Source organism: Lissotriton helveticus, chromosome 9, assembly GCF_964261635.1.
Source record: "Lissotriton helveticus chromosome 9, aLisHel1.1, whole genome shotgun sequence".
NCBI lineage: Eukaryota > Metazoa > Chordata > Amphibia > Caudata > Salamandridae > Lissotriton > Lissotriton helveticus.
Window position 1 is genome coordinate 397,762,945 of NC_136070.1, and position 26,196 is coordinate 397,789,140.

The 26,196-nt window shown below is 44.7% G+C and overlaps 1 protein-coding gene across 1 annotated transcript in view; it reads left to right on the forward strand.

Moving 5' to 3' along the window:
• The window catches only part of LOC144781358 (cholesterol 24-hydroxylase-like), a 394,520-nt gene that overhangs the window by 101,849 nt on the left and 266,475 nt on the right, over positions 1 to 26,196 (forward strand). The window contains exon 4 of the mRNA XM_078660146.1: positions 3,402 to 3,474. Within this exon, the coding sequence (XP_078516272.1) occupies positions 3,402 to 3,474 (73 nt within the window). The remainder of the gene's footprint in view (positions 1 to 3,401; positions 3,475 to 26,196) is intronic.

Here is a 26,196-nt window from a genome sequence, read left to right on the forward strand (position 1 = left end):
GCGATTAAGAGCAATATAAGGACAGAGGTAGTAGAGGCACGGGCCATTTATGCTAGGGAATTGAAACAGGCCAAAGCCTGTTGGGAAAACCAGAAATGGGAAGACATTCGAATTGCCCTTTCAGCTCGGGACTTAAGATCCTTCTGGAATCTGGTTAATGAGGGCTCCAGGCAAGATAAATCAGCTTTAGAGCCTAATATTAGTGAGGATGCCTGGATAGCCCACTTCAAACCCCTGTATTCCACTTTTGACAATGGGCCCTCTGGCATTGGCGGGGGACGCCAACCAAAACCAACGGGGATACCAGGGCCCCGAATACAACTCAGTTAAGTAACCCTTGCACTGGAGAAAATAGCTCCCAATAAAGCACCATGGCTTGACAGAATACCCGGAGATCTCTTTTGTAGGGAAGTTATCATCTGGACCCCTTATCTGACCCAGCTTTTTAATGCTATAATGGAGGGTATGATTATGCCTCCCACATGGGCTGGTGCTGAAATTATATCTATTTTCAAAAAGGGATCTCCTCTTTTGCCCCTGAACTATCATCCCATTAGCCTCTTGGATGTGACCCAAAAAATATTTGCCCGTGTTTTACTGGAGCGATTACATAGCTGGATGGAGGAATTTAACATCTTAACACCTCTCCAAGCAGGCTTCAGAGCACGGGTTTTGACAGTCGATCAGATTTTCAGACTACAAATGATCCACTGGAAGATAGTGAGTATCGAGGCTGGTACTCTGTACCTGATCTTTGTAGATCTGAAATCTGCATTCGACTTGGTCCCCAGGGAGAAGCTGTGGTTGATTCTTTTAGAGATGTGGGTCCCGGAATATCTCTGCCACATGTTTGGTCGTTTGCATGAGGGCAATTATGCACAAATTAGATATGGCAAATATGGCAATTTATCTTCCCCCATCCCAGTAGAACGAGGTGTTCGCCAGGGATATGTTCTCGCCCCAACTCTTTTTTCCCTGTTTGTTAACAGGCTTATAGATAATCTGAACAAGGGCTCCAATATCGATGCCCCTAAGCTTGCAAGGCGTAGTGTACCTGCCCTGATGTTTGCAGACGACATGTTATTGCTCGCAAAGTCCCCTATGGGCATCCAGAGGACTCTCAACAATTTCGATGCCTTCTGCAAACATCGGGGCTTGGAGAATACTCTCCAAAAGACAACGTTTATGGTATTTAACGGAGACAAAAGCTCACGTAATAACCCAACCCTGAAGGGGCAAACTCTGGAAAGAGTTGTAGTGTTTGATTACCTTGGTATTACCCTGACTGACTGAGAAAATGAATTGGGGAGCGCAGACTAGCAAGGCTAACTTGAAATTAACCCAGGTTTCGGGAGGAATCCAAAAATTCTTTAAAAAAGCAACACAAAGGCAGGTCCTTCCGCCTATGGAATCCTATAGGGCACAGGCAGGAAGTGCTGCACTATATGGTGCAGAAATCTGGGTGCATTGTGCGCCATTAACTCTAGAACGCACAGAAAACGCGTTCATTAGACAGCTCTTTAGCCACCAAATAAGTGCACCCCTAATTCCATTGAGAATGGACCTGGGAATTAGGTCCATTTGTGAGGAAGCTGCGCTAAGAGCGCTAACCTTCTGGAGATGCTTATGGAGCACTCCCGAGTTAGCCCAGTACAGAGAGGAATTAACTGAGATATTGGGGCTGAATGAAGATACCCTGGTTGAGACACCTAAAGTTGCTATGTGCGGAGCTGGGACAGGTGGATTTGTCGGGGGAGCCTCAAATTGTATCACAATTACTAGGAAGGCCCTGGTTGAGGCTTACAGGGAACATCGGCTGTCCAATCTGATGAGCAACGGTACAACTGGTCGGCTGACCAATGCTTTCCTTACAGTTAAAAGTACTTATTGGGCCAAGACCATTTTGGATAGCATCCAACCAGCGTTGGCCAAAAAACTGTTTTTACAATTTAGATATGGGTGCCTCCCACTTCGTTCGTTTGTTAAAAACTGGGGGGACCATGATGTGATTGAATGCCCTGCCTGTGGCGAAGTGGAGGAAACTGAGATGCACGTTTTCTTCCACTGTCACTCTTACAGGACACCTAGGCAACGCTGGTTAGTACAAGTATGTAAGAATATGGGCACAAGACACTTCAATGAGGCTTATAGAATACTCAAAACTGAGCTGCACCCCCCAATTGTCTATTCAGTCTCCCATTATTTATTTTCCAAGTTTTTGGAGCCCGATCCCTAATGGCTGAACACAGTATATGGTTGTTCCCCTATTTTAGAAACAAAATAAGATCTATTAATTATGTCCCAGGATTGAACAAATTTAATTGTAATTTTAATAACAACGAAGCCTTAGCTTGTCTTTTAATAAGTTATTTTATTATATGTGTGTAGGTCTCTAGTATAGTTTTGTTCTTACAATTGCACAAATTATTTGCGCTAGCACTTTATGGCCATTGCTTATGTGTATGGTGATTGAATGGAATTAATGTTTTTATCATTCTTATCCAAGTTTTTATGTACTGTGGACATTTATATGCTTTTATGGTCAATGTACCGAAATAAAGCTTTTCAAAATGAATGCTTGGTTCGCTCCCACCAGAAACCGTTCCACTGACTCATCCACCCGACCACACTTTCAGCCATAAACATTCTACATGCCCCACACATTCTGCATACCTCACGCGACCCTCACATGCTCACGCCAACACTCACAAGCCAATACCACATCATAGTTAATACATAGAGCACTTATCAACATTTTCTCCCTTTTTGGTTTAGGACATGCAATATGCTTCCTGCAGCTTTCATCTTTCTGATGTATGAAGGATGTTGTGACTATCCCTCCACAACATCCTTCATACCCTGAAGCTGATTTAAAAGCTTTAGGTACCCTAAAGCTGATTTAAAAAAATGTCAGCATCCAACTACTTACTCCGGGGCCGATTCACAGAATTAATCTGAGATAAAATCCTAAACTTACTACTTTTGGTATTCACCGAAGGCATTTAGTAGTAGTAAAGTTAGGACTCCTAACTTTACTACTACTAAACTGAGACAAAATCCTAACTTTCTGACTTTCGGAATTCACAAAAGGGATGCAGTAGTAATAAAGTTAAAGTTAGGAGTCCTAACTTTTCTACTACTAAATGCCTTGTGTAAATACCAAAAGTAGTAAATTTAGGATTTTATCTCAGTTTAGTAGTGGTAAAGTTAGGAGTCCTAACTTTACTACTACTAAATGCCTTCTGTGAATACCAAAAGTAGTAAGTTTAGGATTTTATCTCAGAGTAGTGCTGTGAATCGGCCCCTCCGTGTTTAGTAGACTTATTTTATGAAGACTTCATACATATTTTTCTGTGCCAGCTCAATGAAACTAAAATACACATTTATCTCTTTGCTTCTAGGAATTCCTGATGTCGCCAAACAGTTCAAAGGATCCACTCGCTTATAAAAGCCTTTTTTCTGTGTTTGGTGAAAGGTAAAAATATATGTACTATTTATGTAGCAAATTCTTCTGTGTTTGAGCAGAGGAAGTGACTACCTTGCTCCAAAGTCTAAGAATACATCTAGTGGCTTCCATGGACGTCTTCCCACTTCAGGCCCCCACTCAGGCTGCAGAGGAAGAAGAAAGGTCTTCCATGCAGCCTGGGGCATGTTATTTCCCCCGGAATTGCCATCAGCTTGCATATCAAGCTGACTTCATACATTATGAAACAGAAAATAGCCAGCTCCAGATGCTATCATTGTGTGTGATGTTAAGGAGCACCTCACCCGACCACATTTCTGAAATGTAAAGGTACCATTGGAAAGGAAAATTATGCCCTGGTGTGGAGTGGAAAAACGATGGATTTGGGCCCAGATCTTTGGACTGGGGTGAATGTGTGACATTGATCCACATTCTGTCCATCACTGTTGTGTTTGCAATTACCGCTCTAAGTGTACTGGGGATGCTCAGACGTGAGTCCCAGGCACTCCACACCACTGGAATCAAGCTAGCCGGGCTGATGAGAGGTGTTACCTCGAAACCGGGCCGGTCCTCGGATGCTTGTTTCCGTTCTGGGAAGGACATGGCTTTTGTAGTTCGGACTGGACTGATCCCATGGGGCACAGGGTCAGCGCTGATTTGCATATCGCCATTGTCTAACCCAGGGTGGTGTGGAGTGGAAAAACGATGGATTTGGGCCCAGATCTTTGGACTGGGGTGAATGTGTGACATTGATCCACATTCTGTCCATCACTGTTGTGTTTGCAATTACCTTTCCTGAAAGGGCATTCCTTCTGCCCCACAGGAGTAGATCTGGTGGGGTGCGGTGCTGGCGTTACTCCAATTTACCCACCCCATTGGTCTATAAGTATATGAGTACATTCATTATGTTTGAGTATTTAAACTGTCATATAAAGTATACATGAATGATAATCATAATATGGCTGCCTCACCCAGCATTAAATAAAACAAATAGACCATTTAAAATATTTTTAAATACATCAATAATTAAAAATTTAAGATGACAGGCAGGCCTCTGCATGAGATTCATGAACAAGTTTGTGTTAGTTCAGCAACCAGACATTATGACTCAAATTGGTGTTGCAGAGTATGACCAGTGTCAAGCCAAGCAACGCGGAGTGAGTCCCTCCGGCAATGTATAATGCCCCCTCAATACATAAGCAACTGAATGCTTAAGATACTTATGGGATGCTGCTAGGTAGGAAATCCTGTGCATGACCTCATTGGCTCAATGAGTGCATGAAAGATGTTAACCATGAGTGCAGTTGAAGTAATGTTAGATCAAGTTTTCTGGTGACATCCGTAAAGAACTTGGCAGCTTGACATTGGTCAGGGATGTTCTGCATATTCCGGCAGTCCTTCAATGCTTCCTAGGATTGTCCGATGTTTCTTAAGAAAAATCTGCTCAAGTAGGAAATGCCTCTCACCGTGCATCCCTGAGTATCAGCAAACAATGTGATGGATGGATTCTTGCTCACAATTGCGTAACGTGCACCTATAATTCAGGAATTGATGGTTGTGCAGGACTTCCTAAGTTCTTTCATTGGGCGCAGTAGAAACCGCATATTGATGATGGATAGTCTCATTGATTTACACATTGGTTCTAATATATATTGCTGGGCAGACATGGTGTTGTATGAGTTCATGATATAGTCCAGGTGGCTGAGTTAGGCCAAATGTTTGGTGTGTGCAGACCTAATGAGAAGCAGAACTTGTATTTTTAAGGCTGATTTGAAAGCTTCATACAGAAGGTTGCTTTTCCAGATTGATTGTGCATCCTAGTCTTTAACGGAGTTATTTAAATACTTGGCCCATGGCGTTGCCGCAGGACGATCACTATCAATATAGGCCTAATTGCCACTTTTAATGTTTCTGTCTTTGCATTCTTGCCCAGAGAGCAATATGCCAAATAGTTCACGCAAGGTCTTGATGGCCCACAGTGGCATCGCAAAAGGGCAGTTGAGGGGGAGGGCAGAATCCCCCCACTCTACCCTGGGGCCGTGCGAGGTGGAAGTCACTGGATTAGCCAGCACCCTCGCTGCCGCCAAACTCAGTGACCACCACAGGCAGCACAATATCTAGCTAAGCCACTGGCAAAACATTTCTGTTCCTCAGAAGGCTTGATTTTGAATGGTACTAGAGCAAAATTAATTCTTTAATAATACTTGGAGCTGTGCTTGGTCACACATCCGACTGGAATTAAGTCTGGTCCAACAGTGGTATAGCAAGTGGGGGATTAGGTGGGGCGTCTGCCCCAGGTGGCATGAGTTTGGGGTGCGGCGGAATCCACCCACCCCACCGCCACTCTTACATGCGGCTGCTGGGCGGCAACGCAGTGACTGTCACGGGCCCCATAATGTCTAGCTACACCACTGAAATGCACTCAATCTTTGTTTGTTTTCACAATTATATTTGTGGAGCTTGTTTAAGGCCTTTTGCAGCCCAACATTTGTGTTATCAAGAATGAAAATGTTATCGGCAAACAGTAAGAATTGTAAATGGGCGTTGTTATGTTTGGAGGAAGTGATCTTGATTTTCCTAAACACGCCTTGATGTCTGCAGTGTAAACGCTGAAGAAGAGAGGAGCGGGAGTACACCCCTGCTTCAAGTCTCTATTGGTGTGGATTTTTTTCAAGACAGTCAGCCCTTTCCCACCTTTCACTAGAACTCATGTGTGTGAGTACAGTGAGATGATTGATTGATTGATTTGATGGATTGGTTTTACAGTTTATATAGAACTGGAAGGCCCTGGGGCATCTTGGCCTGCTTCAAGCAAAGAATTAATACAATATGCTAAACATTCAAGAGACTAGTTGTTAAATAGGCAGGTTTTTAATGATTTCCTAAAAGATAAAGATTTGGACTGATAACAGCTTGCAGAAATTTCGACGAAATGCACCATGCTGGCAGTCTTTTCCATAGTATTTGTTGTTGGACTTTATCACAGGCTGTTGTGTAATCAATAAAGCAGGTGGGGCAGTAAGGTTGAATGCACGATGAGCTAAGACGGATAACCTGCAAATATATGAGATATTTATCAAATAGTGATCAACACAATGTTGATTTTTTGCCTCTCTTAGCAAATCTTATGTTGATGCCATTTGCAGGTAAAAAACTTTTGGGCCATAATCTGGCAATTTTCTCAGGATTTTCCTGTGTGAGTCAAGCCATGGGTACCTCCACAACCCCTAACATGGGACAAGTAGATACCAAGGTAGTCTGGATATCTGTCATAGACAGATGGTATGCACTGACAATTAACAGTATCTAGTGTTAAGAAAAGGCTCAGCACTCAGGTTGGCTGCAATCCTAAACACCTAAGGGGTAAAGGGTCCAATGCTGAGAGGTTCAATGAATAATGCTCTTTAAGCGTGTATAGAGCCTTTGCAGCTACTTTTGATGATTCACAACACTTCTCACAAGCCCGCACCCACTCCTCCTCAACTGTGTACATGAAACAACTTTTTTCCCATCATAACGGTCCTTATTCAAAATGTTGTTTTCTGTGACAAAGTGGATGTAAACTATGACATTGATGTATATTACTGTGAAAACTCTGAGCTGAACATCAAATTACATAGAGGCCCCAGATAATTAGCCCTAATATTGAGGTCGAATTAACCGAGCGATTCTCGTAACAAGAAAATTGACGCTTTGTTCCGTTAATAAGGGAGAAAGGGTTGTATACCTTTTATGAAGAGCTTTACAATTTGGTTCTTACAAGAATAGCTTGTTTTATTATAAATTATGGTTTATCATAAACAAAACAAGTCTACATTCAATATCACAATAAACGTAGGAGAAAGGTTAAGTCACAGATTTCTCACCTTCCCATTGTCTATACCAGTACTGTGTCACATTTCCCTGTGCTGTACCCCTCCAGGTCCTTACCCACCATTCTGCTGCTATCCTCTTTTCATGCCTCTCTCAGCTTCAAATGCTCCTCTCACTGCACAACACTCCAAATCTTTCTATGTAAGCTTGTGTTTTATAGGCCCCAAATACACATCTTTTTCTATACGTGACAACAAATGAATAAAATATAGTCAAAACATCAGGTTAACCATCAGTAGAACCAATTGTAAATAAATGTCCTATTCGCCAAAGTCTTTAAGGACATTTGAGGCCTGTGTAGTCTTCTTCACAGGCCATTCAGATGGTGCAAATTGAAGCCTTGGAGACCAAATACATCTTGAGTTGGACCTATAGTGGGTCAACACTGACAAGAATGTCTACTGAGAGAAAAGTGGCAGATGTTTGACTGAAATGCTCGTCCTTGATTCTGAATTTGTGGACTAAGAGTTGCGTTTGTTTAGCCATTAACACTTAGGAAATGATGGCACTGGTCATTTTAATAAGAGAGCAATCACGTAATCCAGGTCAAAACTGAGGTAGCCCTACAACTTCTTTTTATGAAGGTACTGACTACCTGGACTGATAAAGAAGAAGAGAACATATTTATTTGTATAGTATTTCAACCCTTTGGAGGGATGTAGCACCCTACAAATGCTAATCAGAAATATGTACAAAAAAACCTGAAGAGGCTGATGAGTGAAGCCTTGATATAAATCACTTTTTATGTTGAGAACCAACTACAAGCTTCTTAGCAAATGTTTGCCTACACTAGTTCACCAGATCTAAATGGGATTCTTGCCAGTAGGAATACCACATTAAACATTAGAAGTATAGTAAGAGTGATGGATGAAACACCCTCAGAACAAACACATGCTACTGTACTCTCAATTGATATCAAGAAGGCCTTTGATAGACTCAAATGGCAGTTCTTATTGAAAGTGCAACATTGTATAGGGTTTGGTACTCAGTTCACAAAATAGATCAAATTGTTATATTTAAACCCTACAGCTATAGTCAGAACAGGACAGTAAATATCAGCGGTGTTTAAATGCGCCTCCTGGCGCTGGCGCGTCGTCGTTAGAACGCGCCGCCGCTAAGGCAGCCGGGAATTGTAGTCCCGGGGCGGCGGCGGGGCTTTGACACCCTGTGACTCCTGGCGGTGGTGGCGTTAGGCTCTCAGTGACTCCTGGCGGTGGTGGTGTTGCCCAGAGTAAGGTAGGTTTAGCCACGAATGTTCCCCCACTCCGCCGGTCCCAGCGCTGTTTAAATGCGCCTCCTGGCACTGGCGCATCGTCGTTAGAATGTGCTGCCGCTAAGGCAGCCGGGAATTGTAGTCCCGGGGCGGCGGCGCAGCTTTGACACCCAGTGACTCCTGGCGGTGGCGGCGTTAGGCTCTCAGTGACTCCTGGCAGTAGCGGCGTTGCCCAGATTAAGGTAGGTTTAGCCATGAATGTTCCCCAACTCCGCAGGTCTCAGCGTTGTTTAAATGCGCCTCCTGGCGCTGGTGCGTCGTCGTTAGAATGCGCCGCCGCTAAGGCAGCCCGGAATTGTAGTCCTCGGGCGGCGACGCGGCTTTGACACCCATTGACTCCTGGCGGTGGCGGCGTTAGGCTCTCAGTGACTCCTGGCGGTGGCGGCGTTGCCCAGAGTAAGGTAGGTTTAGCCACAAATTCACTGCTGTTCTTGACAATGGGGTGCATTGCTTTGGCCAGTATCATTATGCTCCCTGAATACAGTTGTAGCATTTTCCCGGTTTGTGACCCGAAATTCTCTTTCAAAGACTTGGGCCTTTTACTGTATGACTTGATCTGGGGCCCTTCAATAAACTTACCAAAAATGAGAGATGTCTGAGCGTGCCTGACTTTGAACGTTATCATTTGGCAGCACTGCTGCAGTGGGGTTCAGAATTGGGAAAAGGTATAACATTGGACAAGACAGGGCAGACAGATACATTAGCTAAGATGAGTCAACTAACTTCCATACTAATGAGAAAAGACACACGTCCAAAGATACATCTGTTCTAGTTGAACAGCAGTGCACAGTTGAAGGCAGCCTTTAATTAGGACTAGGACACCCTGAGTTATGCACATGCCCAACAAGTGAAGTTAAAGGACTAACTCGGGGACAGTTTTTGCAATGTAATATGATGAGGAATACATTTAGGAAGATATGGGTGGGCCCAAGCATAGAGTTGCTAGCACAAAAAAAACTTGCAATTAGAGTACATCGTGGGATGTGGCTAAGGTTTAGTAACATGACGAAAATTAACTGGAATACTTGAAAGAAATTGTGGGAAACAAACTTAAACATAGCAATTGATGATAACGGATGGGAATCACATTTTACCGTACAAATATACGGTTTCAAGCAATGAATGTTTCTTGTACGCACACTTTAACTGTTTGCAAAGATAATTTTTAACACCCACCAGCAGTACCCTCAACATGCCCTGGATGTGCTCAGAGTGAAGAAGGATTCTTCCACATGGGCTGCCACTGCCCTGTGAGTGCATCATACTGGGAGGGAGGTCCAATACACACCGATTTGCAGTTCACTCACGATATACGCAAAAATGCAGACAGTCTTGGTATATATTAATGATTAAAACAACTATTGTGTTGACTTGAAGTCAACTTTAGCTCCCAATTTAGCAATATGGAAAGGATGGGTTAAAAATGGGCAGATTGAAAGTACAGTGTTGCATATGAAAGAGATCAGGACTCTGTGGAAAAAATCCCATGGCAGGACAATAGGATGAATGGCTGTTATCCTTTAATGCAGTGCCAGATCCAATAAAATGTAATGTGAATTAAGATTGTAAACGAGGGGACAAACCCACAAGTAATATATTTGATCACTCCAGGCATGCCTTAAAAGGATAAGCACCAAAATGCCTCTATGCCTGAAACAACATAGCCCATAGACAAAGAGAGAAGTGCATCCTCACTCCCACCCGTGCAGACATAGGAAGAACACTAGGAAAATAATTTACATTACGCATCTTAAAAAAGTCTCAGCACCAAACAATTCGGAACAATGTTAGCTAGGATCTCTATCTGTTTGACTGTTTGTTCATTATCAGAAAAATAGCATGATTATTGAAGATAATTTTTATATATGGGATAAAGTATCCCCCTGCCATACATTATTTGGATATTGCTAATCACCAAGGAGTTCCATGATCATTCCAACATTGGAGGTGGGGGTGCCGCAGGGCTCTATTTTGAGCCCCACCCTTTTTAATATCTACATGGCCCCTCTGGCGGCGGTGGCGGAGTCTTTTGGTGCCCAGATCGTATCCTATGCTGATGACACCCAGCTTCTTTTCACCTGCGCAAAGGATTCTGATTTTGATGGCATGCGGACTAGAAGCTGTCTGGGGGCGGTCTTTGACTGGTTTAAACAGCACAGTCTCAAATGCAACTCCGATAAGTCGGAACTGCTTTTCTTTGGCTGCCCTCCTGATCCTAGATGGAAGGCCTGGTGGCTTCCGGACATGTATCCTCCAGCTGACGCTTCATCCAAAGCAAAGAACCACGGCTTCCAGATCGATGATGGCCTTTCTTTTGGGCCTCAGATTCGGGAACTCTCAGGGAAATGCTTTGGCATTTTGAAAATGCTTAGGAAATTCCTACCAATTCTATCTCTGGAACATAGAAAGATTACAGTGCAGGCATTGGTAGGCTCTCGCTTAGACTATGCGAATGTGCTCTACCTGGGTCTGCCAAAGTTCCTACTGGCGCGCCTTCAGGTGGTGCAGAATTCCGCTGCAAGAGCCATCTATGGCCTTCAGCGTAGAGTGAGTGCCGTAGAGCTGCTTAAAAAGCTCCATTGGCTTCCTATCGCTAAAAGGATTATTTTTAAAGCACTAACTCTTGCCTTTAAGGCGCTACACCATGTAGGGGCCAGATATATTAGGAGGCGCATCATTTTTTATGTGCCTTCCAGAACCTTGAGATCAGCCTCTCTGGCTACGGCCTCTGTCCCTTCCATCAGACGCGCTAGAATTGGAGGACGTTCCTTCCGATGCCTGGCGCCTCGCTGCTGGAATTCACTGCCTGTCTCCCTCAGGAAAATCAGTAATCTACTGGTTTTTAGGAAGGAGCTGAAGACCTGGCTTTTTACCCATTGATTTCTCTGATCTGCCCTGCATCTGCCCCATTTGCCTTTCCCTTTCGGGTTCTTTGGCAAAGCGCCGGGACACTCCCAGGAGTAGCCGTGCGCTATAAAAGACCCGTTTTAACATAACATAACATCATATGGAGGAATGAGGCTGAGGGCTGAGTTCCTTTATAAGCATATGAAACTCTGAGGTGACTTGCAATATTCTTACCATGTACTTCAGGATGTACTTTATTTCTTATAGTACATGTTAATAACATCACCTTTGGCTCAAACCTCTTAAATCCTTGGGGCCCGATTCGCAAAGGTATACTTAGACGGTTGGACTAAACTTAGACCAGGAGTCATATTTACAAGCCCCTATCACCACCACAACGTCAATTTTTCTGAAGTTGTGGTGGCGATAGGGGCTTCGCCTTATTCACAAGGCAGCTTTAAGCCACTTAACGTGGCTTAATGCCGCTTTGTGAATAAGGCCCTATTTCACACTATACTTAGTGTGAGAGGGGTGGGCAATGGGTGTTGCGGTGGACATTCCACTGCAATATCCATTGATTTTGACGCTGCCCCATATTTAAAAGGGCAGTGTATAATGGGGCAGCGCCAAAATTAAGACCAGGAAAAACCTGGTCTTAAACAGGTGCAACGAGGAAAAATGTTTCATTTCTCCTCATTTTTGCTGTTTCTATGTGTACTGCGTTGTGCAGCACACATAGAAACAGCAAAAGGCCATTGATTGTTTATGTGCGGGACGGTGACCCTTCCAGCACGTAAATAACCAATTAAAAAAAAGGACAGGTTGCAGCTTCTATGGGTGCTGCATTAAGCAGCACACATGGAAGTTTCAAAATGGCATTTCAGGTTGTTTATGTGCAAGAAGGATTACCTTCCTGCATATAAACAATCTTCCCTTTCAACACAGGCACCCTTCCACTACGGTGCAAGGGTGTCTGTGTTGGCACTAGGCAGCTGTAATTAGTGCCGGCGCAGGGGGAAACGCTGGGCTGCACTATACTCTTGTAAATACGGTACAGCCCTGCATTTTGGTAGTGGTGGAAGGTGGCATTAGGCCAAGGTGGCTAACACCGCGCTCTGCCACTTCCTAGTAAATATGCCCCCAAAAGTTCTATCTTTATGTCCGCATTCAGGCCTATTCTCCGCCCCAAGTGCAGACATAAAGATAGTACTTGTAAATGCCCTTTCTGAATTCCCAAAGTTGTAAACTTAGACGTTTGGCCTAAGTTTAGACCAAACGTCTAAGTTTACCTTCGTGAATCGAGGCCATAGTGCGTAGCTCTTTAATATGAAAGAGAAAGCATAAAGAAAAGAAATAGAATCTCTAATGAAAAATTAAACACATCAAAAAAGCTGTTAAATATTTGCTGCTAGAAGATATTACAATCAGTTAATACAAGTCAGTTTTGTTTTACAAGAAATGTGCAGTAGCTCAGAATGTGTAGAAACATGAAGAAAGATTCAATTATTTCTATAATTATATTAGGATTGCAAACATAAATGTTACCATACATATCTCCTTTCTCTTTGTCACTGTACAGCTAGAATTTTTTTTTCCGTTCTTTAAATAGATATTTTAATTGTTGTTCTGAGCCATTGCATGGTATGAATTTGGACACTGAAGAGCAAGACCTTGCAATGGGTATTCCCTTGTTGGTAACAGAAAAAATTATGGCACTGTGGTATCTTCCACCTTTGTTTCCCCCCCCCCCGGCGGCTCCGCATGTAATGGAGCTGCTCGCGGTGACATCACTTAGAATGTCACCGCGACCAGCATTCCAAGGCGAGCGCCGGGGACTGTGTGAAGCTGACCTTCGAGAGAGGCTGTGGCTGAGGTCGTCAGGAGATCACATTGACTTAATAAACTTCTAAGGTTTCTTCAACCAAGCTTCGGTTGCATTATTGGCCACTTTCACACTGGCGACGAGGACAAGTCCTGCCTGCGACCTCAACACGCGTCAATAAGGAAGGTGACAGCTGACGGGAAAGAAGTATTTCAACGCTCCTTGGACAGACGTTGTCACAGAGGAATATCGGAATAAGCGGAGTCGGGGAGAAGCATCGGTTCCGTGGCAGTCATAATACAGCGAGTACTGTGAGTACTGAAGGAAGATTCCCGTCCGCATCGTAAATAAAAGTAAGGCGCGCTTGCCAGCTGCCTTTGATGCGTTGTGTCACAACCCTCGATTTTCAAACTGATTTAAATAGACTTTCGTTTGGGGTTGTGAAACGCGTGAAGTGATTGCCGTTGCCTGTGTCTGCCGAGCGGAGGAGTGAAGCGCATGCTACACCTGATGACCGGCATGTGACAGCCAGCTGGAAGAGCAAGGCGTGTAATTCCTACTTACACAGGAGGATTCTGAGGGGTGCCCGTGAAAGATCGTCGCAGAATGGTAGGGTGTGGACTAGTCTACTCCTGGTCTAACTCTTTTGCTGTGTGCGAAAAGTAAGAGGAGCAGAAGGTACACCTTGTGCCTGTGATGTCAGCGGACTGCTAAATAACGTGATCAGTGGCAGCACAGCGTGATTTCTGACAGACCAACCGCACACCCTCAATAGACTATCGCATTTCCCTCAGCAGGAAGCCTTCAGCGCGCCAGGCCTCTTTTCAAATGATTATTGTTGTATTTTGACGCACCCTTTGTAGTGACGGGCAGCATATCAACGCACCATCCCCTGCTGGTTCACACCACATCTAAGCAATACCTTTGTGATTTTCCCACGCTATATTGACATTGGAGCCATTACTGCGGGGACTGTGTGCAAACCCTGAACTTGGGCAGAACCCTCCCCACTAGCCTGTGGCATTCTGCTCTGGGAGTTTTGGCATTGTTAGAGGTCTTGGGGGAACCTTAAATCGTAACCGTGGCCTTTCACTGTTTTGTTCTGGTTTCCCCTGTGCAATTCGAAGGGGAGGCACCTTCTCAGTGTATGATTTGCATCCCCATGAACTGGCATGCTCGCCACTGTGCCTACTGTTGTTATAAATGTGTGGTAGTTTATTCCCTGTACCTTGCCACATTTGTGGTTTGAAAATAGCACTGTGCCCCACCCTATATACTATTGACTAGCAATTTACCCCAGGTTTTAACTAGTTGGTTAGTATAGCGCACTGTGACACTGTACCCCGCCCTGCCCCATACTTATCATTACAGCCCAGCAATACCCTTATGGTTTGAGGTTCTCTGTTGCTTTAGCGTTCTGTACAATATACCATGCAGAGTGTGACTCCTCCGCCCTTCTTCCTGACTAACCCTGGTGATCCTAGTATTCAATGGAAAAAGTGGAAGAAAGTATTTTTGAATTATGCCACTGTGTGCGGGCCAAATCTTGGACTTGAAAGGAAGGTAGCATTACTAGCATACTACTTAGGGGGAGAGGGGGAAGAAGTCCTAGATCATCTCCCAGAGTTAGGGACGCAGGAAGCGAGGGGCCTCAATGAGCTAGAAGTGAGTTTGAAGAAGTTGGATCTACATTACCTCCCTAAGACGAGCACCATAATGGAGAGGTACCATTTTGGGAAGAGAGCACAGAAGGAGGGGGAATCTATTGAAGATTTTGTCTCTGAGTTAAGAAAACTAGCTGCGACATGCAAGTTTGGTGGTGCTAGTGAAGAAAGGATCAGGGATCAGTTTGTGTTAGCATGCAGAATGGAACGGGTACGTGAGGAGTTATGGCGTAAGGATGATCCGCCCTTGAGGGAGGTTTTGATCATAGCTAAACAAGTTGAGCACATGTTGCAGTGTGTCAAGGAAATAAAGCAAGACACTGGGGAGAAAAGGAATGATGATAAGCCCGTTGTGAGTGAAGTGGTGAATGAATGTGAGGCCGTGTCAGTGATCAAAAGCCAGAAAGTAACGGGTAGAGAACAGAAGGAAAACAGAGTGGGAGGATCATTCAAGGGCACTTGCTACAGATGTGGCAAGCAGGGGCATCTAGCCAATGACAAAGAGTGTCCCACCCTCAGGTTCACATGTAACAAGTGTGGGAAGAAAGGTCATTTTAGGCAGTGTTGCAAGAGTGGACTAGGGTTCAGCAGACAGAGTAGAGACAGGACGAACATAGTCTGTGATGAAATGGTGGTGCAAGTCAGGGAAAGTCAGGTCAAAAGCCGCAATGACACCATGTGTGAAGAAATTGTAGTGCAGGTTGATGAGGGTCAGGTCAGCAGCCCCAAAGACACCATAAAAGTGGGAAACACTGAAGTAGAGGCATTGTTTGATTCCTGCTCTAGGATAACAATCATTAATGCTAGAGTATTCACATGTGTGTCCAAGGGGAAGATAATTCTGAGGAAAATGGATGTGAGACCTGGAGGATATGCGGGACGCCCCATCTCAATGAAAGGGTACTTTTGGGGTAAAATAGAATACAGGAACAGGTCAACAGTGTCCAAGGTGTATGTGTCTATAGTCGGGGATAACATTTTGGGGTGGCAAGCGCAGAAGGAGTTGGGGGTCCATCTCAATCCTAATTGTAACCCCCAGATCTTGATACAGGAGATACCGGAACAAAAGGAAGACGTAGTGTCTGAGTTCAAGGAAGTTTTCAAATAAGAACTAGGATGTTTAAAAAACTACTGTCACAAGATAAAGTTGAAGGAGAACGCTAAACCAGTCGTGGCCAAGGTCAGGAAGCTTCCAATTGCCATCCAAGAAGAGGTGAAGTCTGAACTGGAGAAGCTGTGCAAGGCGGGAGTCATCGAACCAGTGGAAGCGACAGAATGGTTGGCACCCATTGTGGCCGCAAAGAAGAAGGATGGGTCGGTTCGGCTCTGCATCGATCTGAGGGCAATGAACAGAGAAGTCGTGGTCGATCGATTTCCTCTCCCGAACATCACCCAGATGATGAGCATGCTTGAGGGGGCAAAAGTGTTCTCCACCCTCGACCTCACCTCGGCGTACTTTCAGATCAAACTGCATGAAGAGTCGCAAGAACTCACAGCGTTTGTGACACCCATGGGTGCGTACAAGTTCAAAAGGATGCCTTTTGGGTTAGTCTCGGCGGCTGCCGTGTTTCAGAGGCTCATGTGGAACATCCTGAAAGACATCCCAGGCGTTGTGTGTTATCAGGACGATGTGCTGATATTCGCAAAAGACCATGAAGAACATGATGAGACGTTGAGACGTGTGCTAGGAAGGTTCAGGTCGCAAGGTCTAACTCTGAAAAAAGAAAAGTGCGTCTTTGGCTGCGCAGAATTAGACTTCTTGGGACACAGGGTGACAGCCGAAGGAATATGCCCTAAAGCCGAGCTCCAGAACACCATCGTAAGTTTGATGCCCCCCACAAGCAAGGATGAAATCAAGTCATTCATGGGAATGCTAGAGTTCTATGGAAAGTTCATACGGAACCTTGCGGGAAGGACGTACGCCATCAGGTTGCTATTGAAGAAAGAGACGGAGTTCAACTGGAGTAAAGAGTGTCAGAGGGAGTTTGAAGATATGAAGGGGGCACTGGCAGAAGCCCCCAGCTTGAAGTCCTACATACCCAACCGGGCAACAGTGGTCACCACCGATGCAAGCGCTAAAGGGCTGGGAGCTGTCCTCACACAAATAGGCAGAGACGGTGAAGAAACTATTGCGTTCGCCTCTAGATCACTCCAGAAGTCCGAAAACAACTACTCAGTTATCGAAAAAGAGGCTTTGGCAGTTTCCTGGGCATTAGGAAAATTCAGAGACTTCATGTGGGGCACATAATTCACGCTGCGTATTGACCACAAGCCGCTAGTTGAAGTCTTCAGCAAGAAGGGCCTAGATGCCATCTCCAGCAGGATCAGGCAATGGGTGGTCAGTCTTCAAGAATATACCTTCTGCGTCGAGTATGTCCCGGGAACACGCAATTTTGCAGCAGACTGTTTGTCAAGACTCGTGAATGAGGAGGAAGTGAAGGAGGCGGATGTAGAAGCGGATGAACACCAGATGGAGAGTGTCTGCGCCATCCAGAGGGCAATAGGAGAAGAAACATGGAAAAACGCTATGAAGGAAGATGAAATCTTGGAGGAGGTGTGCAACCGAATAAAGGGCAGGTGGAAGCACGAAGACAAAAAGGAGGAGAATCTCCGGCCGTACTGGGTTGGCAAAGACGAGCTATCCATGGTCGATGAATGCCTGTTCAGAGGAACAAGACTAGTACCCCCTGCGTCTGTGAGAGAAAGCCTAGTCGACTTAGCCCATGAAGGCCACATGGGTATCACCAAGACGAAGCAAAGGCTGAGAGAAGACTATTGGTGGCCAAGCATGGACCTTGCAATTGAAAGGAAAATCAGAGACTGCATTCCGTGCAGCAACAGTGACAAAGTTTTGAAGCAAATGACACCGCCAATGGTATGTAGGCCACCACCGTCAGGACCCTGGGAGGAATTGGCACTGGACATTGTGGGTCCATTGACAGGAGAAGTGCGCACGCCGTACATTCTGGTGCTCATGGATATGTATTCTAGGTGGCCGGAGGTGAGACTGGTGAGCGAAGTCACGACGAAAGTTGTCATTGAGTTCATGCAAGAGTTATTTGTCAGAGAAGGGCTACCCAGCAGCCTACTCACAGACAATGGGGTGCAGTTGTGTTCCAAAGAGATGGAAGACTTCCTGGAGGGGAGAGGTATCTCTCACAAACGGTGTGCCCTGTATCACCCTGAGACCAACGGCATGATCGAACGTTTCAATAGAACCCTCAAGGAAAGCATCCAACTCGCGAAAGCCAGTGCATTAAGCTGGAAGGAAGAGATGTGGAGGCGCGTGGAAGCATACAGGTTCCCCCCGCACCAAACGACGGGAGTCACCCCCTTCGAGTTGCTCAGGGCGAGGGTACCTAACACCAAGCTATCCCCAGGATGGATGGGGTGGCACAAGGGATGGTCGGACCACTCTAAAGAAACAAAAAGCCTGGAGAAACAAGAAGGAGCCATGAGGGAAAGGAAAGAAAGGCACGACCGACTCAAATCTACGCGGGATGCCGAGTTCAAAGTAGGGGATAACATCAAGATCAGGACACCCACTGGTAGAGCAAGTTGGTCAGGATACAGTGGTCCAACCAAGATCACAAAACTGTTCAAGAATGCTGTGAAGACTCAGGAAGGGAATATATGGAACCTAGGAAGAGTAGTGAGGTTTCACCCACCCGGGAATGACTCCGATAGTGAAGGGTAGGAGAAAAGTGATGTGGGAGGAAGCAATCGTCCTAATGCCAGGAAGCCGTTGCCGGTCCCACACCCAGTTGGTAGGTCAAGCAGGAGAGTGACCAGACCCCCTAGACATTTGGATCAATATGTTTTGATGTGATTTTCTGTATGCTACATTTAGGCCAATATGTTATGATGTGATTCTCTGTATGTTCTTGTTCTTCTGTTTATTCCCATTTTTCATTCCGCAGGGGAGGGGGATGTGTGGTATCTTCCACCTTTGTTCCCCCCCCCCCGGCGGCTCCGCATGTAATGGAGCTGCTCGCGGTGACATCACTTAGAATGTCACCGCGACCAGCGTTCCAAGGCGAGCGCCGGGGACTGTGTGAAGCTGACCTTCGAGAGAGGCTGTGGCTGAGGTCGTCAGGAGATCACATTGACTTAATAAACTTCTAAGGTTTCTTCAACCAAGCTTCGGTTGCATTATTGGCCACTTTCACAGGCACCTTCTGTCTCATCATTACAAATTCTTAACTTTACAATTGAGAAGGGCTTCATATCATGTAATGGCAGAAGCTAATTGGATTTCGAGTGTTTAAACACTTTTTCCAGAGGGTTCTCATCTTCTCGCATAGATTACATCATAATAAGTATTTATCACTGGTCTCTTCTGCAGAGTTTTAATGTTGACACAACCAGAAAAGAAAGCGACCGCTTTCCCCTGTGTTTAGATCTGCAGGGGAAGGTATGTTCGTTTCACCCTTCTCACCACCCAGATACGGACCTCAATGTCATAGAGCCAATGGTTTCCAATAATAGGAGAGCATTAAAATGGCCCTCCATTTTGGGCAAGATTGAAACATTGGCACATGTTTACAATATTTTTGCAGATTCTGTATCTTACTTTTTAGAAAATCGTTCTGATGAACTAACCATATCCCAGGTGCACCATACATTAATGGAGAGCATAAAGCCTCTTTTAACCAAAGCAGTTTCCGCTAATGGTAAACACAACTCTAAGTCTGAACACTCCAATCTTTGGTTTGATTCCGACTGTGCAATTGCTAAAATAAATGTGGTTAAGGCTTTGAGAACAGGAAACTCTGCCTGGATTAAACAATGTAGGGACACATACCGTAAAGTCCTCAAAGGGGCCCGAAGGAGGTGGTAAGATGATAGCTGGGAGGATCTGATAGCAGCTACTAAGAGGGGAGACCAGTTCTTGTTTTGGAAGATCATTGCTAATGGCTCCAAGGCAAACTCCACGGCCCAGGATTACAACTTGGATCCTCGATCCTGGTTTAATAATTTTCCCCACCTGTATGCTGCACCTGAGCATCCATCGTTAGATCCCACAACTAATATTAGCATACTTCTGTTAGCTAACTCCATTTTAGTATGGCAGACACAATAAATGCAATCATTGCCATAAAACCCTCTGAAGCAGCTGGATCTGATAAAATTCCGGGCCATCTATTTAAACATGCAGTGGATGTCTGGGCTCCCTACATTAATCTTCTCTTAAATGGAATAGCTAGTGGCCAACCTATCCCTGACTCATGGAGAGGAGCGGAGATCGTTCCAATCTATAAGAAAGGCTCGAGGGACGAGCCAGCAAACTATGGACCGATTAGTCTATTAGATGTATTGCGAAAAGTTTATGCTAAACTGATTTTGGATAGACTAAGCGATTGGATGCTAGATAACAACGTGCTCCTCCCTTGCCAAGCCGGCTTTAGGAAGAAAATTAGCACCATAGATCAGGTCTTCAGGCTATTAATGAAATCTTGGAAGTACACAAGGTTGCGACATGGTCACCTCTATGTGGCTTTCATTGACTTGAAGGCAGCATTTGATTCCATTCCTACAGACCTTCTCTGGGCTAACCTAGTATTGCAAGGAGTCCCTAGTAATATCGTAATGCAGTTGGTTAGGCTCCACGAAAATACATATGCAAAAGTGCGCTCGGGGAAATCAGGAGAATTGACGGAAGAGATACCTGTACAAAGGGGTGTGTGCCAGGGCTGTGTCCTGGCGTCAACCCTATTCTTACTCTACGTCAATGACATGATTGAAGCTCTTAAAAAAACAGCCATGATTCCCCGAAACTAGGTGGTGAGCATATCTGTGCCCTAACTTTTGCAGATGATACTATTCTGTTATCGCAAACTCCCAGGGGCCTTCAGAATCTTTTAAATGTATTGGATGTGTACTGCAAGGAAAAGGGTCTTGAAATCAACCCAGTAAAAACCAAATATATGACCATCAGACCCCATACCTCATTTACAAATAAACTGAAGTTAAATGACGTAATTTTGGAGCGTGTTTAAAATTTCGTATATCTTGGGGTTACCATTGACTCTAAACTGTCTTGGAACCCCCAGATCTCAAAATCTAGATTGATACTCACACGAAAACGCATCTCCAATTATAAAGAAACTTTTGTATACTACGTCAAAAGCGATTACACCGGCACTCCAAGTATATAAATCGAGAGCCCAGACTGCGGCTCTATACGGTTCAGAATCATGGGGGGAGGGGGTTTATCATCAATAACTATAGGGGAAAATAAAATTATGAGAAGGTTCACTGCACTCCCGCAAAATACACCAGTGATTCCCTTTATGCAGGATTTTGGTATCAAACGTATAGAGCACAGGGCCATCTGGATGACCATTTCATATTGGATTAGAATTGGACAACGGAGGAACTGCTTGTCTATAGGCAAGCTTTGCAAGAGTTGATTAATTTGGACGCTTATGTCACGTTCCCCTGGTTGGTCCATATTCATAAATGGCTACTGGACTTGGGCCTGGCCAGAAACTGGAAATATCCATGCTTGCTTACCCATGACTCTAAAATGGAATGCAAAACCATTTTTTGGAATTTTATTGAGCAGAGTGTTATAGCAAGTTCTAGTCATGGATCCCTTACAACCCAGTTTCTGACTCTTAAAACTAGTCCCTCTTTTGAACTTTGTTTGGATGAGGTGGAGCCCCTTTTAGCTAAGAGCCTGTATCTAAAATTTAGATAAGGCATTTTACAATTCACATCCAGGTGGGGGATAAGGAGTAACAAGGTAAAAGTCTGTACCTGCTGTTCCCTGGGAAGAGATGAGGATATCGCTCATGTTTTTTTTTTTTTAATTATATGAAATTCCCAGGAAAAAGTGGATTAAACCTCTGGGCAGGAATCTCGGCATCAGAAAATATATTGAGATGTTGCGCATTCTTAAGTCAGATACCTCCAGACTGGTTATTTTTGGAATTAGCAGATTTTTACTGGCTGTTAATTTTATTAGAGCAAAGCAAGGCTTAAGGTTCTGATATGTAAAGCATTTAATGAATTATCATGCCTTTTTCATGAATGTAATTTTTATACACTTGAATTTGTATATTAAGATAGTGGGAAATTATTTTTAACATTATGACTGTTTGCTATTTTTTATAAAAATTTGTGTATTTTAGAATATGTATCCTTTTGCTGCTAACAAACTAGAGTTTCAGAAATGTTATGGAAAGAGGATAATTGTTTGTTTTTTATGTAAATGTGTTTTTTTACTTTGATGATTCTGTGAATTGAATAAAGATGCTTAAATGGAAATAGATATTTTGATTATGCTCTTTGGCCTGACCTGCCTTTCACCTGGATGCTGACTCTGGCAGCAGGCATTGTGACTCAGAACTCAACTGTTATAAGTTATTACAGCTGAGCGGCTACGTCATTTCATAGGCGACAAAGTGTGTCACTATTATGAAGAAATTAGAGTCTTTTTTATACAGGGATTGCAGAATCCCATGTATTGTGTACGGCTAGAGAAACTAACTGAACTGCACAAATGAATATCAGAAACCTGCTGAAATCTGCGCTTCTAGCACAAGAAAGTAGAAGCAGCATGATGGGACTTGGACTAATACCCTGCTGATTACATGAAAACCCACCATAAGATCCTATTTAGAAATGTTTTGAAAAGGAATGCAGATGATCTGTAACAAGGTTTTGAAACAGCCTATGAAAATAAAAGAATACTGAAAAGACTCCAGCTTGAACAATGACTTTTCATCAACACTAATGTATGTGTTGTCAAAATTGTGCCACCATGTGGAGTGGCTTTGCATTGCTTATTGATGATTGCCACTAAGGGCCTTATTATGACTACAGCAGTCCATCGTCCAGCCATAGCCATGGTGGTGGTGCAGGCACCACCACACCAGCGGTCCGACTACCCCATTACAACTTGGGCAGACAGACTGCATTAGCACCGCCGTAACCGCCATGGATCAAAGATCTCTGGCGTTGTTGTGGTGGTCTTGAGCCCACAATGTGCTTGGCGGGCGGCTGCGGCCCGCCAAGCATATTATGAGTTTCCTCACTGCCACACTTTTCATGGCTGTGTGACTGCCATGAAAAGTATGGTGGTGAAGACACAGAGGGGGCCCTGCAGGGCCCCCTTGTACCTCTGCACCAGGGGGTGCATGCAAGTGGGCACATGTTGTGTCACCCTGTCTGCATGCAGACCTAGTGCCTGAAGGGCATGGACTTGACAGTCCATGCCCCCCAGGAACTACCTTTCACGCTCCCATTGCAGTGCCCTTTTCAAATGCACTGCCGTCGGACTGCCAAAGAACTGCCTGGCTGAGACATTAAAACTCATGCTCTGGCAGGCAGATTTTTTTTATGGCTTTAATGGTCTCGGAGCAGAGTGGCAGTGTGGCGGCCCCCCTCTGAGACCATCAAAATTATGATAAGGCCCTTAGGCTTTGACCAGCAATGTAACTACTGTTTATGGTGCCCAGGCAGATGAGACATTCTGGAGGCCTTAGCGAACGGCACCAAAGGCCTCATCCCATGAATCCGGTATAATTTAAATTATGCGGTGAGAGCCTTGAGACATATACAAGAAAAGTGTGGAGCAATGCTTCATCATTGACTGGTATATTTTATTAGGACTTTATGTTTGAAAGTATTTATATAAAGAAAGTTTTATAATAATGTGTAATAGATTTTTAGAATGTTTTCTTACTGGTTACACATTTGATGTTTGTTGAAGGGGCGTGTGCTTGAGGCAGCCGTGACATCTCCATGGCGGGCTCACAGGCCGGAGTGCACACTGATGGGCCACATGTATATTTCTTGACAGGTATGTGTTTCCGGCTCACGTGTGTGCTGTGTGACAGGTGTGTACAGCTAAGAAGCAGCGCATAGTTCCATGCATTTTTATGATTTCATGCAGTTGTAGGGAAACATAAACGAACCTGCCAGCATTACCGGGAACTGCCAGATATCGCCGTAGGGGAGCCCGGGCGGAGGGCTGCTGAATCCTTTTGACCCTTCAACTGCTGGGGTTGCAGCCTGCCTCCCGCTGCCCGCCCCCACTACCATCTGGGGAAGCGCCGGCCATAGCGAGGAGGGCAGGTTAAGGGACTGCAATCCCCAGCAGCCCAGGGAAAACCATGTGACCTGCCACAAGCGCCAGGAGGCGCTTTAAAACTGCGACAGCCCTGCAGAGCGGGGGGAAACATAAACGAACCTGCCAGCATTACCGGGAACTGCCAGATATCGCCGTAGGGGAGCCCGGGCGGAGGGCTGCTGAATCCTTTTGACCCTTCAACTGCTGGGGTTGCTGCCTGCCTCCCGCTGCCCGCCCCCACTACCATCTGGGGAAGCGCCGGCCATAGCGAGGAGGGCAGGTTAAGGGACTGCAATCCCCAGCAGCCCAGGGAAAACCACGTGACCTGCCACAAGCGCCAGGAGGCGCTTTAAAACTGCGACAGCCCTCCCTCGCGGGACGCGAGCGGGACGCCGGGCTAAGCCCGGCAAAGGGCGGGCCCTCTGTGGCCCTCGGAGGCCAGAGGAGGACGGGACGGGCCACCCCATTTGGTTCCATTAGAGGAGGAGGTATCTATATTTTTAAACCTTCCTAAAATTTCGCCATTCCAATTGCCCATTGTCTCCTATGTAGCAGTATTTTCCACTAGTCATGTCCATGTGGGAGGAGCTGAATGCCTTGTGTGGCACAAAGTATGTTCCGGATGCCTTGACCCCATCTAATTTGGGTAGAGACGCTGACCAACTTAATTGCACTCTATTAGATGTACCTTTATCCCCCTATAAAACTCATGCTCAAACCAACACCCTGTCCCGGGGATCAACCAGCAAAAGGGAGCATGCTGAGGTCAAAAATAATGTAAACGATGATAATCTACCTAATGCTGATGTTGAGGTGGACAAAATGTGCATTAGCCCCCCATTCTGCCCCGCTAACTCAACTATACTAACACCGGCCAAGAACTTACTGGTTCAGATTGAGCAACTGTTGATTGCGGCTTTATCACCTTTGATCACAAAAATCAACTATCTAGGGGACAGGTTGACCCTTATTGAAAAAACAATAAAAAAGAACTATTCATCAACCAATAAAACTGATCCACCTATTTGCCCTACTCCCTCTATCAACTATGAAAAGTCCAAGCCCTCTGCATGCAAAAATCAAACTCTTGAACCCCCCTTCATTTCAAAAGGCCGGAAGGTTACTCTTAACCCCGTACTCATACCCCACAGAGCACCTAGGACCACACCTGATAGAAGGCATTGCATCAATCTACCTCCCGAAGCCGCCCCATTCGTGACTGTTCTCTCTGGGGTCCCCGCATTGAGTCACGGCAAACTTGAAACACACCAGGATTTGCTTAATAAAGCGATTTTTTGGCTAAAACATAACAGACCGTTGCCACCTGCACTAGATGGCGGAATCCTGAGTGTCAGGAGGGTGGGGTGGCTAGGTACGCTGCCCAAAGACATTTCGGGGGACTTGATTTTAATCAAATTTAAGGATAGGAACATTGTCCCCTACCTTCGTTCCTCCCAGCCTAATGAAGGAGATGGCCCCATTTGCATTCGGGATCTACATGATTTTTATCCCAGCCCCCGGTACAATTCGTTACCAAGACTAATGTCATTGAACAATAAATTTTGGTGAAAGGGGATTCTGGGTACCTTGTGCTATTAATTCTGTACTTTTTGTTTTTGTCCTTGACTATTCACGTATTTTGATTACTTGATTAGTTAAATTGTTGCTTGTTCATTTTAATACTTGATTTCTTTTTTTAATCTTGTAAATGATTTGATGAGTCCTCTTTGTTTGTATGTATTTTTTTTTTCTTGTTGCTTTTATGGTTTTAATCTAAAAACCGAATAAAGCTTATTTGATTTGATTTGATTTGATGTTTGTTGGAGATGATGAGCAAATTTTCAGTGGTTGATTAAAGTGTATTTATTGACATACTCTACCTATATGAAAAATGCAATTATGCATCAAATGTGAAGGGTTAAGTCCTTTGGCTTCACCTTTCAAACCAAGAGCCAACTAAGTTTGACACCTTCCCTTAACAAAAAGGCATTCCTCATCAGAGTGCTGTCTGTGTTGGTAACATCTTGAAGTTTTGGAAAGGCATCCGCGGACTAACAGAAATACTGCAATGTCATTCGTATAGGTGACAGTACACTATAAAACTTTAAATAACAACGAAAAATACTATGTGAGTAATGCAGATGAGCCTCTTAGGGTGATTCCTTGAACTCCTGG